Source organism: Aphanomyces astaci, assembly GCF_000520075.1.
Source record: "Aphanomyces astaci strain APO3 unplaced genomic scaffold supercont1.59, whole genome shotgun sequence".
NCBI lineage: Eukaryota > Oomycota > Saprolegniomycetes > Saprolegniales > Verrucalvaceae > Aphanomyces > Aphanomyces astaci.
Window position 1 is genome coordinate 329,310 of NW_009798322.1, and position 17,550 is coordinate 346,859.

A 17,550-nucleotide genomic window follows, 5' to 3' on the forward strand; every position below is an offset into this window, starting at 1 on the left:
AACTAATACACGCGAGTGTGATTCTTGACTATGCTCGATAAAGGTTGATGTTGAGTGCTTCTTGCTCGACTTGTCGTGCCAACGAGTTGCTAACAAGCTGGCTGCAAAGCTCGTGTGAGCTGGTGCACTGCGAGCTTACCCCAGTAGGTCATTACTCTGCATGACTGCTTCGCCACGGGAGTTAATTAAACGAAGTAGTTTTAGTAAAACAACGCAAGTTTTAGATCAGCCAATGACAGAACGATGGGGAAGCTTACTTTTACGTCGAGTAGCAACTTCAGTTTAGATTAAACTTTGGATGGTTTTAGGAGCTAAAACAACGGACAAAATATGTGAAAAGCACAATATTAGTTTTCCGCAATAAGTAAAAGTAGCGGCCATTTCTGTCCATATTCCTTATTTCAAGATATTTCGATATCATTTGGTTATTACCCATTTTATCCGGATAACACTATCGTTTAGGCATTGGAATACCGGTATCGAATTCTCGGAAGACATCGAATTCTCGGATACTAAACTTTTAACCAATAGATGTACTCCATTTCTGAGGGATTGCATACTATTGGCTGTATTATTATTATGCGCACATCCTATTGGCTGTATTTCTATTAGACACAAAATGTCTATTTTTAGTACCATACAAATCCTAGATGTTACGATTCTGAGAAATAGCGTTTCACAGACGATTTCTGCAAAGCAATATTGGAGATTCGGTATGAATTTCCGGACCCCGTTCAATCGAATCTCGCTGAGCGAATCGAGCACCAATCTCTCCCATTGGTCCATTCGAAATTACTTGTCTCTGATTGGCTACAATCCATTTTCGAATTTCTACTGGAAAGGACGAAGTGGATAATGGCCAATCAGATGTCTCGGCTGTATTTGTGCTCGATTGAACGAACCATGCAAAATTGGGATATTTGAAGAAAATCGACAATACTATTTTAGTATTATATTAAAGTTCACAACTCTCAGAGTTGTAGGTCAATTTGTGCAATTCGTCGTTCAAAAAACAATCTTGTGAATTATATTTTCCAGACATGTTATCTATGTTTCTCAATTCTTCTTACTTTTTGTATGAGATGGAATTGAAAATTTGCGTCAAAAAGTGTCCGAGAAATCGATTCGTTACCTTAACTCAGACATAGATGCGAGTTTTGAGGCATGGATGGTCCGTCCGTCCACGCCTGGGATAGTCCGTTCATGACTGGCACTCATTTTCATAAAAAACGAAATAGTATTGATAAAATATTTTGTCGGGATACGTCTTATTTTCGAACTAAATAGTAATACTGGTATGAATAGTTACAGCTACCAGTACGTACTTCGCACTGCTACGTAGCAAGTATTTACGGCGACAAGTTGTTACAGTACATACGTAATTTGCACATCAGCAAATGCAAATCACTACTAGTATTACGGAGGCAATAATTTCACCCAACCTTAACCGATTGTTGATGTGAAAATGAAACCCTTGCTTCTACATAACAGCACAGGCGCACCCACTCGATCCATCCACTTGTTGCACGGGGGGTGCTGAAGGTGTGGTGGACGAGGGAGTTTTCGGTGCAGTGGATGCGTGGGTAGGGGAAACCTCACTCCACAAAGTATGGCTCTTGACTACATACAGTATCATAAACGAGGGTAAAAGCCCCATGATAATTGCAGCTGCTTACCAGGATGGAAAGGCTGAACTTGCACCAAACTCACGGGGTCCAGTGGAGCGCAAGGTGCTGGGACCTATGATTCACGATGAAGACTCCTTTGAAAACGATTAACAAACCATCTCGAGGTACACGGCTTGGTTGCGGGCCGTAGCGATCTCAAGGTCGCGGTCAATGATGGTTTTCGATCGTTCAACTTCCTTGTTTTGGAGATTTGCCAGTTGTTCTTTGGCAGATTTGAACTGTGCGACGGCTTGGGCGCAGCCAGGCCCGTCGTTCTTCACCCATTCGGCCATTCCCTGTAAACGAGTGTTGACAGTTCACGAGAAAATGCGATAACGTACTTGGTAATACGAGCTCAAACCAACGTAGTACGCGTGTTTCCACGCACACCACGATGCAAACTTGGCTGGGGGATTTAACTCTATCACACACCATTGGCAACACAAACGCTTGAGACTCGCGAGGACAATGCGCTGTACCTGCATATCGTCTCGAGATGTCCATGGCCAGCTTGCCCATCAACACCCAATCCACCACGTCTTTGGTAACTCCGCGCAGCAGCACGAGTTCCTGGGCTTGGGCCAACGCCACGACGTTCAGCGCTTTGCTCACGACGCCACTTTCAAAGTCCTTGACTCGTTGCAGCGACTGCAAACTACGATTCAAATAGTGTACTCGCACCTTTAGCGTACCTGAATGTCCGAGTTGCCAGCCCGAGTTTGTTCCGCGCGCCATTGGGCCAAGCTGTCTTCGCTCAATTCCGTCGACGTCGTTGACGCTGTGCCGAGCCATGATAACACCGCGTCAAAGACCCCGGCGACACGCAACAGCAAATTGTACGCTTCCTTGAGCTTGGGTTCGTCAAACTCGAAATCCCGCGATCGCAGCATCACTTGAGTCTACACACGAGAAAGTCACCAGTGCCGTTCAGCCAAACCAACGCACCAAGTCATTTGCTCGCTGCAGACCGACACACCCAATGGCGAACAACGTGTGCGCGTATTCGTGGTGCGCGTTCAACGAGTGGACAAACGTCGTCGATGACACATCCATCCATTCGCAACACGTGAATGGAACCGAAGGTACTAAGGTGTCGTTGGAAAGCAAACCTTCTTGGTCGTCGGCGGGAGTGTCCACGACAGGTGGCTACACAATACTAGGTCACATCCGAAAATGAATCGTGGTTGCGGTACCTGTTCAGTGAATCCTTTCACCAACGACAGGTACTCGGACGCAGATTGGAAGTAAGCGTCGGTCTGGAAAAACGACTTTTCAACGTCCCACTGATTTTGGGTTGGTTTCTTAAAGTCCTTGCATTCGCACAGAAGCTTTGACCGTGCTGCGGTTAGTGCATCTAGAATGGCAGGCGCAACGTTGGCAAAGAGTGTCTTTTCGACCGAAAAGTTGACCTAGGAAGCACATCATCGCAATAACTCGAAGGAGGACATGTGTCCATCGTACCGGCTTGGTGAACTTGATGCCCAGAGATAGGCCATCACATGCTGGTCGCAACACTTCCTTCAGCGACATCAAGTCAGGACGCAAAATGAATGCACTTCACAACGGCGCCATCCAATTGGCTGTTTGAATAAACCGTATAGCATAACTCAAACACGACAGTTTTTTCGATGCAACGTCACGGATCAGTGATCAGCCGATTTGAGCTGCATTCTTTCGACCATACTGTAAGAGCATCTGCACCAGTGCCAGCAGTTCTCAGATCCCAATACCTGTAATTTTATTGGGCGATTTACTGGAATTCCATAAAAACCGTTCGCACCGGTACCAATAACCAGTAAAAAAGTTACTGGATTCACACTACGCCAACAAATATTCCAGTAAATTTGTTGGAATTTTTGTTGGAGTACTGGACTCCAGTAAGTCAACTGACCAATCATATTCACCTGTGACTCGATCGATTGCGTGGCATTGTTCAGCATTCCAAGTTCCGCCTGCTCCGCTCCCGCTGGGGCTTCCTTGGCCACATCCTTCGGTGACCCGTCAACCCCATACGATGTGGCCGAGGAGGCCCCAGTGGCCTACAAGTCTATGTCCCGGTCCTTTAGCTTTTCGGTTGCTGAGCATTGGCCTCGGCGCTCCATCACGTCGCTGCCTCGCGTCCTCAATGCTGACCTCAAGACCGTCCCCGGCTCCAGCGCCTCACGTACCTCATCGACCTGAAAGACCCTCCGCTCCAACGCCGCGGATTAGATCCGGTGGCTGGATATTGTCCGCGGCTTCCTGACCGAGCAGATCGTCACCGCATGCCCCACCATTCTCCAGCACTCAGACGTCTGATGTTCGACGTACCGGTATGCGAACTCCGCTAGCTATATACGCAAAGGATTTCTTTTTCACATGAGCAGGGGGAGCTGTGTCACGCATGGCTGAGTGCCTTGCTCGATCTATACGTATAATCGTCGGAAACGATCAAACTGCAAGTCAGTTCTACGCCCGAGTACTGCACACAGAGGTACCGGTTTAGTGAATGGCAAGCTGATTTGCTACTGTACATGAGGGCAACGGTAACATTTCCAATAGAACTGGTGATGGTCTCTCTATACATTCACTGGAGAGTCCTATGCAGCCGAATCCATCACGAAGCAAGTGCAATCTGTTTTAAAGTTACTGACTTCGGTGCGATATCAGTCAGAACACCCTGTTCGCTCATGAACATCACCACTGCCCTGAAGCCTCAGGTAACAGCATTGGCTGCAGCTAGTAGGAAGGTTTTGTGACTTTTAGAGGCTTTTCCTCAGATAGTTGATAGTCAGCCATATCCACGGTATATCATTTGGATGCCGTATCCTGTTAGGCTAGCCATTAGCTAGTCTGTCGAGCATTTAGAGCCAGTTGTTCTCACTGGTAGCTAAGCTAATTCACTTTCCGTTTCACCCGCAACCACCCAGTGTTCCTTCCCACTGGTTATGAGCTTCACCGCATCCTCTGCTGCGGCAACCCGTCCAACCCTCTCTGTCGTCCACCACCTGTGTGGACTCGACAACTTTGACGAGTGGCACTTTGAGTTGACCACGAGCGTCCCCTAAGGAGAAGGCCTGACAACTCAGGCGACGCAATGCACTGGCGTCGAAGCCAAGCGGTCCATCAAAGGCCTGACGCGTGCATTTCGCGTCCTCGATGGCGAGACCAAGAAAATGCGTCGGAACATCGACGACGCAGTCCTTCGACTGTCATGTGAGGCACCACTCCCCCTCCGGTCCTTGATGACGTAGCACCCAAGCTCATCGATCTCATCATGGAATACCTGGCCGAACATCGTTCGGCCAAGTTCCTCGAAGCTCGCGTGGCCATAGCCGCGCTAGAGCACCTCCTGAAATCCGAACACGGGGATGTCGAACGATCCATCGCGTTGGTCTACGCGTCGCTGTCAGAGGCAGTGCGCCGCGACGCTGCAGCCGCAAACCTTGGTCAATGCGCCCACTGCATCATCGAGTGGCTCCGCGGCAACTTCTGCAGCGAAGAGCAGAAGTTTGCGTCTGCCGTGGACGTCCACACTAAGTTCCACGGCTTTAAGTTCGAGCGATACTGCTCGCTTAACGGCAGCCTGGCCACTTTCGACAAGCTTCGAAAGGCAGTCGAAAAACGCGAGAGCACGACTCTCAGCGATAGCCATCTCGCATCGGTGTTGCTGTCCGCGTTGCCTGATTGCATTGCACGATGTGCAAGTATGGCGCGGTGCTCGACCGAGCATCCCATACACCCAGCTGCGGGAACTCTTGCCGTAGCACTGGCACGAGTTGACCCAGAAATACCCTGATTTCTTGGGTCCCAAACCGACGACTCATGCCGTTCCAGTTCATGGTACGGGCCAAGCGCCCGAAACCACTCGATCGAGCGCTTTAAACGCCTCTCAAGCTATGATGGCTACGGTCAAACGACCAGCCTCAGTCCATGGCGCTCGCAGCGCGACATGCCGCGCGGAGATCGCGGCTATTGTTACTACTGCGCACATGCAGGTCACCTCACGATAGATTGCACGAAGCTTTCTCGTGCATTTCACCAAAACGCGGTGCGACGCGATTTTGTCTTCCCACCCGGATGCGAAACCAACACGGTCAGTATAGTGGGCGTTCCCACCCCGAAAAAAGACCCACCAATCGCCCACGCGGCGGTCGATCCGCCCATCACCAAGTTGATGTTGGTGCTTTGCTCAACGCACTCCAATAAGGCCTAGTCCACGGCGGTCAAAACCGAGACGGCTACGCCCAACGCGGCCACTCCCAACAAGAAATTTAGAATAAAAAAAATTTCTAAAAATTATTAAATATTTTATATTAATAGCGGTTACGACCATGGCGGTTATTCGAACCGCGGCCACGCCCAAGACAGCCATTTCCAACGAGGCCATGGCCAAGGCGGCCAACAAAGAGTCGCGTCTTCGGACCGACGAGATCAACATGACCAAAGTCCGTTTCGCTACAACGGCGATCGCAGCCACTCGCGCGATCGGCCCGATGATTTCTTCAATGATGATTATCATTGTTTGGCTCCTCCAGAGCTGTACCCCGTTCAAGATGACCAGCGAAGCCGTAGTCGTAGCGTAAATCGCAGCGACGCTTCTCGTCAACATGACCAGACTCGTTATTTCAGTCTTCATGAATACGCACCTTTGCCAAACCAAAAATTACGACATCCCGTGACAACAAATCGGCATCAATGCCTCGATTATCTCCACCTAGATTAAATGATATTCAATCGGCATCATTGCCTAGATTAACGACACCTCTTGAACAACAAAAACATGTTTCGTTTTCGGTACTACAACAGTCCACCAACACTTCAAGTACAATTCCAAAAATACTTTCGAAAATACAAAAAGATTTTCGTCCACATTTTGACTCGCTCGATACATTATATCGCGGTCACTATTATACACAGCTACTGGCTGGGCACTTCGTGTGTCACCGACTAGTCCTATAGTTCAACAACAACTAGACTCCTGTCTATGGACAGTCGACAGTGGTGCTTCTAAGCACTCCACCTTCAAACGAGAATGGTTCGTGACATACGAAACCTACTCATCACTAGCTGGTGCAGCCGATGGCCACCCACTACACGTCGTAGGTCGCGGCACAGTTTGACTTTACGTCACTGATTCCAACGGCAACCCGTTGGCGATCTATCTGCAGGATGTATACCACATCCCAGAACTACACTTCAACCTCTTTTCCGTTGGTCGAGCCCTACACATGGATTAACACCGAATTGTCTCCATCGATCCCAACGTGTGGACTCTAGCCACATACGATGGCGAGTTCAAGGCAGACTATGCGCCGCACTCAGGGTTGTACGTCATATCAACGCTACCCCACTTTCATGTGCACGGCCCAGCCACGACTGTCCTTCTGACAAAGTCCAGCGCCCAGGGCACCATGCAGTGGCACCATCGATCTGGCCACACCAGTCATGGCAAGCTCCGCTGCGCTGCGGCGTCATTCGAACCTCTTCGATTTTCGGGTCTCACGACAAGCCATCACGGCTCATGCCTAGTGTGACACATGTCTAAGGTCGAAGTCCAAGGCACTTCCCTTGTCCATAAACAAACTCCCAAAGACGTCGAGGCCTCTCGAACGAGTGCACTCTGACATCTGGGGGCCGATCAACATCCCCTCCATCTCTGAGGGTAGATACTTCGTGACATTTATTGACGATTTTTCAGGATACACCTTCGTGTACATCATGCTACGGCGTGCAGAGCTGTACGAAAAGTACAGTACTTTCTGCCGGGATGCACGGACGCGCTATCGCTCCGACATCCTCGAGCGATGCTATCATCACTCACCATTAACAAGTGAGTTATAGGAAACTCGGGCGCTCCAAATGGTCAACGCCGCCGAATATGTCAAGCTCGGGAAGCGTATTCACCAACAATACGGAACCCGATTGACCTATACGAATGCCTACACACCGACACAGAATCCTGTGGCCGAGCGTCGTATGGGCATGATCGTCACGACTGCCCGGTCCATGGTACTGCATGGTAACCTGCCACAGTTTCTGTGGGGCGAGGCAGTATCACATGCAGTATTCGTCACGAATATCCTGTCGTCTACCACGATTAGTGGTGACACACCATATCGTATATGGCATCAAAGCCATCTAGACTACGATCGACTCCGAGTATTTGGAAGTGTGGCCTATATCAACACACCCATGCGTGCGGACAAATTGTCTCCACGAGGCATGCTGTGCATGTGCATCGGCGTACTATGTGCGCACGAACCGTGATGTCACCTTTGTTGAGCATCAGTTTCCCCTCCTGAAATCAGTCGAGGAAGTCAAACGACTGCGGACTGAGCTTCCACACCGTAATTGTTTTACTGTGGACAATCCACTTCCCCAAACACAAGCCCCGTTGCCATCGCATCTTGGGGAGGCTACTACAGCAATCACACCTCTACCCTTACTTGGGGAGGCTTTATACTCTGACTCCACGACTATGGCAAATACCTTTAGTACACAACATACCAGGCTAAGAAGACACTCGTAATTCGGAAGGTTCAGCACCTTCAGGAGGCTCACCGAGTCCTCGTCGACATCGAATCGATCGACACGAACATCAGTCGACGAAAATACCGACTCCGAAACGTCATCGATCTTTGACTTTTAACTCGACGGCGGAAGTATTTCCCGTCCCGTGTACCTCATTTCACGAGAAGTACAAACTACCTTACTCTGGAGTATGTGAATACGACATTCACCTCCAAGCCAACATTGTCACCTACGACAATCCAGTCGCTCGAGACTCTACCTCGACCCTCGTGGTCTCGAGTGACATCACGACCACACCAAAGAGTGTGTTATCGTCGCATCGCAAACTTCCACATTGGACACGGCGACGTCAACCTCACGACCCTGCACGACTTCTTATGCCATATATCGAGGACCCATCGAGCGCTCGGTCCATCTCGACACCAGAGCATGTCCTCATGGCCCTCAAGGTAAAAGCACCTACTGAGGAGCCCTCAACATATGCGCAAGCTATGAAGTCTTCAGCCAAAGTGCATTGGCACGTAGCCATGCTGCTCGAATTGGCTTCACATGAGGCGAACATGTCGTTCGAGAGCGCAACATTGCCTCCAGGGAAGTCAGCCCTGGGCATGCGCTGGGTCTTTAAGATCAAATACGATGACTCAGCCACTGAGGCTACGCGACAGGTCGTTCGCTACAAAGCGCGACTTGTCATCCAAGGACACACTCAGGTCCAAGGAGTCGACTTCGAGGAGAGTTACTCCCCAGCCATCGCAAAAGAAATTCTGCGATTGATGCTTACCCTCGGCGCGGTCCTCAATTATGAGATCGACGCGATGGACATCATCACAGCCTTTTTCAATGGAGAAATCGACTGTGAAGTATACGTCAAACATCCTCCAGGATTTGGCACTGCCAAACATCCTCGCGACGTACTTCGAGTACTTCGAAGCGTCTAAGGCCTGAAACAGGCACCACGCTTGTGGTTCCAGACACTGGCTACCTACTTGCGCGAGCAAGGGTACACCCAACTTGTCAAAGGCAGGTGTGTCTTCGCAAAGGTCATGAACGGACGATCCGTTTACATCGGCGTCTATGTCGACGACCTCGTCATCATGGCTCCCACAAAGGATATGATAACAGCAATCAAACATGGCCTGTCAGCGCGTTTTAAAATGCACGACCTTGGCCCACTCAAGTTCATTCTTGGGTTCCACATCGTTCGAGACTGTTCGCAACTAACTCTCACGATGCATCAATCCCAATATGCGACCTCTATTCTCAAGAGGTTCAGCATGGAGAACTCCAAACCTTCACCCACTCCCATGGGGTGCACCTCAAACTCTCTGAGTCGATGTGTCGAAACCCCGAAGGGCGAAACTGAGCGCACCTACATGGTGGACTAGCCGTACCGATCTGTCGTCGGGAGCATCATGTACCTCATGAATAGCACCCGACCAGATTTGGCTTACGTCGTCCAGCAGCTCAGTCAGTTCTTAACGAACCCTGCCCCAGCCCATTGGCAGGCAGCCAAGCGAGCACTTCGCTATTTCGAGGCACGATCGACTACGGTCTCGTCTTGGGTGGTGAACACAATGTCACCACTCCGCTGCACGCATTTGCTGACAGTGACTACGCTAATTGCGTTGACACTCGTCGCTGCGTCGCCGGCTTTGTGACATTCTACTGCAACTCTGCGATCTCATGGGTCGCTAAGAGACTACGCAGCATAGTTCTCTCGACCATCGAGGCAGAACTTATGATTCTGTGCACAGTAGCACAAGAATGCTTGTACATCAAGCAGACATCAGGTGAGATGGGTCATCGCATCACCTCGGCCATGAGGACAATCAAAGCACCATCCAGATAGTGAACAACTCTGGTCACCATGGGCGCACCAAACATATTGATGTGCGCTATCATTTCATCAACGACCTCGTTGAACAACAAGTGTTTCAACTCGAGTACACAGATACACGACTCCAAGTCGCGGATATCTTCACCAAACCGTTAGACATTACAACGTTCTGCGCACTGCGTAGTAGACTAAGAGTGGAGCAGCTACAGCCCTCCGACCCCTTTGGCCCACACCAATGAGCATAAACTCTGGCCTCTCAGCCCGTGACCAGTCCCGATATGTACGGAGGACGCTCCAACCGTGACAGGTCAGACAACGGGGGGTGACGGCATCCCGGTGGTTACTCGATCCATCCGGTCTCTTCCCCGGCATGTCGTGCGGAAGGACCAATTGGTAGGGACCCGCTAAGAGGGGTGTCTGACGAGTTTAGTCCCGGACATAAGACGGTGTAACCATAGGTGGTTACGCTCACTGAGTCTAACTGCCAGCCTCTTGCTGCATTATGGCACCTGATTCCGGTGACAGTGCGTGGGGTTGTTGGGAGGCAGTCAGAACACCCTGTTCTGTCATGAACATCACCACTGCCCTGAAGCCTCAGGTAGCAGCATTGGCTGCAGCTAGTACTGTAGGAGGTTTTGTGCCTTTTAGAGGATTTTCCTCATATAGTAGATAGCCAGCCATATCCACGGTACATCATTAGGTGCCGTGTCCTGATTGGCTAGCCATTAGCAAGTCCGTCAAGCCTTTAGAGCCAGTTGTTCTCACTGGTAGCTAAGCTAATTCACCTTCCGTTTCACCCGCAACCACCCAGTGTTCCCCCTGGTTTTTGCACCCCACTAAATCGAAACGAGGCCAGTAAAATTTGCTCTTAATGGCGCCAGTAACTCCCTTATCCGAACAAGTTATCCGGACAATATGGTCAAATTTACTGGCACCGGTGCAGATGCTCTAACGGTACAACCGAGTAAGCTTACCATAAAAATTCCGACATGAGATTGGACCGGTTAGTTATCCGTATAGTCAATATGATTGGTTAATTTAAAATCACTTTGCAATGTGCAGCCAAACGATGAAGTGCCCCCATCGCTATGTGCGCTTCTCCCTGCTGCCGCCGCTTCTGACTACCACAGCCGCTACCACTTCTACCTGTCACTGCCTGCCACCACCACCACTTCTGCCGGCCTCTATCTAATGCCGCTGCTGCTTCCACCACCGCATCTGTCTGCAACCACCACTGACTTCTGCCACCACTTCTCGCCCCACCACTTCTCGCCGCCACCTTCTGTCTACCGCCGCCGCTGCTGTCGCCGCCATCCCTTCTGTTTGCCTCTGCCACTGTCTGCCGCTACCTCATCTGTCTGCAGCCACCGCTGCTTCCGCCACCGTTTTCTGCAGCCGCTGTGTCCCATCCTGTGGCTTTTTGCTGCCTCTGTCAGCCCGCGCCCATTGACTGGTGCTCGTGGTTTTTCGCCGGCTGCGCCACCATATCATTCGAACCTGGCCGGTCTCCGCCGGAGGCCATACACCAGCCAAAAAAATATACAGTATTATATAACTTGATTGTGTGCATATTGACAAGTCGGGAAAAGTAGAATGCCTGGTTGTTTTGCAGCGTGCAGCAATTGGGTCGCGCGTTAGTTTGACCCATTGCTAACACACACACTCTGTGTGTGAGCCGTGTCAACGGTTCCGATACCTTAGTGGAGGTACTGAGTACTTTAGTGAATGATAGTCAGTAGGCACCTCGTGGCGTGTTTAACCTCACTAATGTCAGTGTTATATTTGCTACCTTGACAAAGGTCCCGTGGCCGAAAGCCAAGGTTTTGGGACAATTGTCCTTTACCGGAGGGAGGGGTTGTAAGTCCATGTAAGTACGACCTTACTGCCGTACATAGCTGTACGGGTTTAGGTTTGTTGCGGTCCAGGGGGCTATCCGGAAATCGGGTTTCGGGGGTTATGGGGGCTCCCGGCTCCACCTCTGTACTTGGGGATATGTCCGTACGTAATGTCGTAGGACACAGTTTCCGTTTAAGTGAAGGAGGTTTGAGATGACATATGGTGATCTTATCTATCTTTAGTACCTTTAAGGCTGGATCGAACTGCCTAAGCCGTAGAATGTCGCGAAGTCCGTGATTATTAGGTCCATTTGGGTCGTACAGAATGGAACCTTAACAAACAAACTATTGCTTCTTGTAGGAGGAGAGCCGTGGTCTGAGAGTGCCTGTCGAAACAAGGGTCGCAGTACAGTACTCTTGTACCCACGGTACTGGACACAATTGTAAAGGGCTTCGATAAAGTGTTTGAAGTCAGTTAAATCAGGATTCTGCTTCCTAAATTTCTTCAGAAGGCCGAAAATGAACCCTTTTAGTACTTCAGGAGGATATGCACTGTGCGCAGGAATGTATAGGTATAGGTTCAGCTGTTTCTGATGAGTCCTAAGCGTGTACACGTCTTTACACAGTATCCAAAGATCAAGAAAGGCGATTTCCGTAGGATGTGTGGAAAAGACAAACTTGAGTTTTGAATTTTGCTTAAATGTAGCGAGAAATCGATTGATTACGAATGGGTTATCAGCAAAGTTCTTTATGATGATAAAGCCATCGTCGATGTAACGCTTATAGTACCGAAAGTGGTCACTAAACCGAGGTAGAAGGACAGAGTCTTCTATGAATCCTAAGTAAAGCGACGCAAACGTCGGAGCAACTGGTGTGCCCATGGCAGTTCCGGATAATTGGAGCCACGTGGTGTCTCCAAAAACGAACTAATTAGAAGTCAACAGAAGTCGAAGTCCAGTTATTATGCCAAGTTTCCTGGGTTGTCAGATAGTAGTCGTTCAGGACAGGTTAGCGCGGGGTCGATGTTGATAGAAGTGTATAGGGCACTAATGTCAAATGTGACCATAAGGTCACTATCGTTAGGGACTAACTGGTTGAGGTCAATAATGGGTTGATCTGAGTCTCTCAAGTACGAGGGAGATTCCGTCAGATATGGCTGTAGGTGGTAGTAGTAGAGTTAGGTCATGAAAGTAGAGGTAGCGCTGAAATCATATAATGGCTTGAAACCAGAGGTAATTATCCAAACCGAGGTATTTATGAAAACAGAGTTAGCGCCCTGAAAGTGGAAAAATTGTTTTCACGCGTGCTTTTTGGGGGTTTTACTCGTGTTATGAAAAGTGGGGTCATTCTTCGCCTGGCCCCACCACTGAGTGATGTACTAAGAGGTGGGACCAGTACCGTACATGCATTCGTCGCCTTGTCATCTCTCGGACGCGCTACATGACAGGCGTCAATTATCCGAACAGCCATGACCACCTCTATCTCGGCCAATACTGGTCCAAATTCACTCATTCTTCGCCTGGCCCCACCGCTGAGTGATGTACTCAGAGGTGGGACTAGCCTTATTCAAGTAGACATGCGCTCGCTATTCCATGCGCGTGCTACACGAACCATGTTGGTCATCACTGTAGACATGACCTGTTTTATGTCGGCCAATCGTTGTGCAATTAAACTGGTTTGTCGACTTGTGCTACTGCTGGTCATGGTAGAAATGTCTCCCCCACGAACTGCCCCAATTCCCTCACGTTTCGACGTCCGTAGGCGCTGACAAGAAATGCATATATGTTTATATCAATTACAATGAATGTGGTCAAGCAACTACATATTTAAGGCTACCCCGCCTGTCACGTCAACGCCTCCGATGAATGCAGCATGAATCGCACTTGAAACTTTGACGCCGTCGAAGCGAACGTTTTCGCGTTCACAATTGACTTCGAATTGTGCTGCCCAACCCTTCTTCTGTGGAAGGTATGACACCACAACGCCGATGGCAGTGTGGAGGCTCCACACTCTTGAGCCGTTGTCTTGATCTTCACACACTTTGAAGTCCTTGCAGCACTTGTAGCCAACAATGCTCAACGGCAACATCGATATACGCTTCAGTAGGTTTTCTTGCGAGAAAAATTCATCTCGAGTCTCAACTGACAGACCACCTTGTGGATGTCGCGGATGTCGCGGCCTTCCGTTCTGTTTTCGCTGCGGCAATGTCCGCAGTCTTGCATCGATGTTGAAACCATCGATGATTGCCAAGCACGCCTCTGTGTGCGAGCAAAGCCAGCCACTTGAGTAGTATCCTGCACAATCGCAAGAATATTTCAGGCGCGTAGCGCCGCACTATTGACACATTTATTATATCTCACTTGGCGCAATAGACTACCTCGTCGAAGCTGAATGGTGTCAGCGCGAGCATGTGGTCGCGAATGTGGACGTCGGTGTTAACAGCAACCGCATGAAGACTTAGGAGGACATCTTTGTTGGACTTTTCGGTTGATCTGACCATATTCTCACCATCAATAGAGTTGATAAATCTAACACAAACATAAGACGATTCCATTCTACGAATTGTACGAGACCTTTCTTCGCGACTACGACTTATTTTGCGACCGAAGTGTGATGTGCTGTTTAACAGTACGTGTGTGTTTGTCGAGTTGATGACGTGATTGATTCAGGATTGCAACGTCAACGCCTTCTCGAGGACTTCTGTTGAAATGGGGCAGGCTGCCCAAAGCCCTGGACTCGTGTCCGTCGCGATTTGATCGGGAATGGTGTGTTGGAGTACCACACTGGTCAAGGCCCGCAGCTCATGTGCACAAACCTATTTCGAATGTATATTCTTAATCGTTCTCAAGAAACAACTTACTGATTCCCTTGTGGTGGCTTTCAATGTGCTGTTGATGGGCGACGACACCTGGACATCCAGACGCTGTAGAAAACGACAGATCCCAGGCCGGAGTGAGATAGATCTCGGAAAACCACTGCGAAAACGTCACTTCGCCGAGTTTCGTGCTCCACGTCCACATGTACGTGGTTGAAATGATTTGGAATTGGTGCCACGTCCGTGCGAGCCACATACGTTCGATATCTCCCTTGACTTTGTCGTAGTTGTCATTGCTGATCAACAAGTGCTTGTGGCGCCGCATATTGCGCTTCAAATGGATATAGCACGATATGGTGCGGATAGCTGGCCACTTCGAGGTCAACGCAGCCATGATGTACCCGGTGTGGTCAATTGACGCAATTGCAGGAACGAGGTCTGTGTTGAAAAAGGTGGAGTACATACTTGATGTAACATCGAAGAGTTTATAGTACGCCTCCTTGCACTCCGCTCGGACGAACAGGTACATCCATGGCAGAAATTTGTGGCGTACGCAGCCTCTGGAGTACTTAGTGTACACATTCGGGGTTTCGGGGTATCCCGAAACCCCGAAACCCCGAAAAATGACGCATGATACTGTACATGCTTTGTCATAATAATTATGGTCCGGACCAGCAACACGATTTTCATGTTAATCGGTCAATAAAAGCACGCGCAAGTAACCCAGCAAGCGAGAAAACCCCAAGCACGCGTGAACCCCCAAAAATTGTTTAAAATACGCGACACGAGTAAATGCCCCAAAAAGCACGCGTGAAAACCCTACACCCCCTGAAAGCAGAGGTAGAGCTGAAATCGTACAATGGCTTGAAACCAGAGGTAATTATGCTAACCGAAGTACTGTCCATCGAGAAATGTGTTGCGTTGTGAACACAACACCGCAGTTATAGAATAACTTTAGACCGTATTCCCCTCCAACGCATCCGTTTAGTCATTCGTTTCATTCTACTTCTACTACCGTATACCCCCCGCTTCAGTATCTATGATTTCTCCGGTTGGGCCTGTACCGGTTAGGAATTCTCGGCCTATGGGGAAGGATTTAGAGTTTTCGTCTGGACGTGTACCTAGTTGTCAATGATTGGTCATTTATAAGACCAATCACATTTCACAAATAAGCTTGTGGCTTCACAGAATCAAGGAGGTGAAAGCCGTTGACGTCGTTGGGGTGGCAAGTGGGGATGGAACAAGATCGTGCGCACAAGTCACGATATCTGTGGCGACAGACTTACGGTGGACGACCTTTTGGTTTTCAAGCTGGTTGTCGTCGAGGACCCAGCTGGAGACCTCGTCGAGGTTATGAAGGTATACCGCCTCGTCGCGACAGATATGGCGTGTCACGTAGGATTCCTGCCGGAGCGACTCATGTCAAAGAAGTTGCAATTGAAAGACAAGATTGCGGTCGTTGTTGATGATTATCGGTTGTCTGCAAGCAGCGCGAAACGCAGTCGTTCGGCTCGCAACATGGGAATTGTGAAAGCAATTTTGCTCGACCATATTCAAGAATATCACAGTACGATGTCAGGTTAATGTTTTGATTATTGTGATGATATCATACTACAAATCCATATCCGCATTTTCGCCACGCATTGCAGATCACTTCAGGAGTTACTTCAGCCCAGGATTTCTCGATCCATTGCAACACGATTTCACGACTTGGCGATGGCACGACTTCGTTTCCAACCATGTTGGCAGCGGCCCACATCATGTATGCATGTCGGATACGGTCTTTGAACGGCTTGTTGATGTCAACGTCCAAAGGCTGCAACACGCAGGTATAACCACCTAATAATAACAGTAAGTACAAAACATTGACATTAGTTAACAAGAATTACAACATACAATGGTACAAGACAGTGACAATACAACAACAATTACAACACAAATATAAAGCATTACCTGGGAGAATTTCGACTTCAGTTCCCAGCTTGGCTAACGATTTCGTAAAGGCGGGTTGCTTGTGGCACTTGTAATCGTCCATCAGCAGGATACTTGGGAGTCCACCAGAAGCAAATGGCGCCCACACAGAATCACGCCAAGCTTCTGTTGTTGGGTCGTCCAACCACGCCTTGGTCTGGCATGTGCCAAACATTTTTGCAGGCATAACAGGTTGATCTCGGTATTCACCCTGGCTCCTGGAACACCCTTGAAGACGACAAATGGCGGGAGCATTTCTCCTGTTGCCGTCACGGCCAAACACACGGACACCCTTGGGTTGTGGTTTGAGCACACACGAGCTGAGACAGTCTTGGCGCCCTTGGGAGCGATTGTCGTGTGCACGTCGGGTTCGAAATACACGGGCGTTTCATCCATATTCACAACTCGACTCCACGGAACGTCCGCCACGGTACCAAACACCGAAAATCTGTCTTGCAAGGAGCGCACGAAATCGTCGCGGATTTCTTTCAGATGGTTCGACAGCTTTTGGCCCTTTCGAGTGAGGCGCCGAATTGAAAGGCCTTGCCGGTTGAGGAACGCGTACACCCAGTGGGACAATCACTTGGGCAGCGCGTCATGGAACGTTGGGTCGATACTTAGCGCCTTCATGGTGAGCATGGCGGTGCTCACAGCTATGCCGCTTTCGCGCAAAGTGTCATAGTGGAAGCACATGTCCTGACCTGTGCTTCCACGTCTGGATTCTCGACAGGTGGGCCATAATAACTGTCAATCTTCCGGGTCGTTGGGCGGCAGCCAGTTTGAGCTGTGCTATGTTTTTAACCCAACGCGACAGCTGCCCACTCTGAAGGCCGTACTTCTTTGCTATGGCGTACAGTGTTTGATCAGACTTTGCGTGCTCCGCAACGATTCGTATCGTGTTGTCTAAGCCCA

At 49.5% G+C, this 17,550-nt stretch overlaps 4 protein-coding genes across 7 annotated transcripts; 1 reads left to right on the forward strand and 3 right to left on the reverse strand.

The window, feature by feature from the left end:
• Positions 1-1,365: 1,365 nt before the first annotated feature.
• On the reverse strand, positions 1,366-3,219 carry H257_14637 (hypothetical protein). Of its 4 annotated transcripts, XM_009842528.1 has the most exons (9): positions 3,129-3,219; positions 2,861-3,076; positions 2,613-2,813; positions 2,360-2,566; positions 2,147-2,315; positions 2,009-2,088; positions 1,784-1,963; positions 1,677-1,740; positions 1,366-1,620 (listed from the first exon to the last, which is right to left on the reverse strand). In XM_009842528.1, exons 1-9 carry the CDS (start codon positions 3,195-3,197, stop codon positions 1,481-1,483), a joined length of 1,326 nt encoding a protein of 441 aa, XP_009840830.1. In that variant the 5' UTR covers positions 3,198-3,219; the 3' UTR covers positions 1,366-1,480. The 4 variants fall into 4 exon arrangements, with proteins under 4 accessions (XP_009840830.1, XP_009840828.1, XP_009840829.1 ...); XM_009842526.1 differs by having other exon boundaries at positions 1,677-1,963; XM_009842527.1 differs by having other exon boundaries at positions 1,784-2,088.
• A 497-nt stretch (positions 3,220-3,716) lies between these two features.
• Positions 3,717-3,965, forward strand: H257_14638 (hypothetical protein; the record flags this gene model as incomplete). The annotated part of the gene is made up of 2 exons (XM_009842530.1): positions 3,717-3,809; positions 3,879-3,965. 2 exons carry the CDS (start codon positions 3,717-3,719, stop codon positions 3,963-3,965), a joined length of 180 nt encoding a protein of 59 aa, XP_009840832.1.
• A 10,721-nt stretch (positions 3,966-14,686) lies between these two features.
• On the reverse strand, positions 14,687-15,061 carry H257_14639 (hypothetical protein; the record flags this gene model as incomplete). Its single annotated transcript, XM_009842531.1, has 1 exon — positions 14,687-15,061. One exon carries the CDS (start codon positions 15,059-15,061, stop codon positions 14,687-14,689), a length of 375 nt encoding a protein of 124 aa, XP_009840833.1.
• Positions 15,062-16,273: 1,212 nt separating this feature from the next.
• H257_14640 (hypothetical protein) lies at positions 16,274-17,331 on the reverse strand (the record flags this gene model as incomplete). The annotated part of the gene is made up of 4 exons (XM_009842532.1): positions 16,274-16,506; positions 16,621-16,795; positions 16,849-17,180; positions 17,256-17,331. 4 exons carry the CDS (start codon positions 17,329-17,331, stop codon positions 16,274-16,276), a joined length of 816 nt encoding a protein of 271 aa, XP_009840834.1.
• Positions 17,332-17,550: the final 219 nt, after the last annotated feature.

Bases quoted from the DNA above. Each gene is read 5' to 3' on its own strand.
- H257_14637 (XM_009842528.1), bottom strand. From the start codon at position 3,197: ATGTCGCTGAAGGAAGTGTTGCGACCAGCATGTGATGGCCTATCTCTG. The intron at 2,814-2,860 runs GTACCGCAACCA...AGTATTGTGTAG, and splicing joins TGAAAGGATTCACTGAACAG to CCACCTGTCGTGGACACTCC. The intron at 2,567-2,612 runs GTGCGTTGGTTT...TCTCGTGTGTAG, and splicing joins TGCAGCGAGCAAATGACTTG to ACTCAAGTGATGCTGCGATC.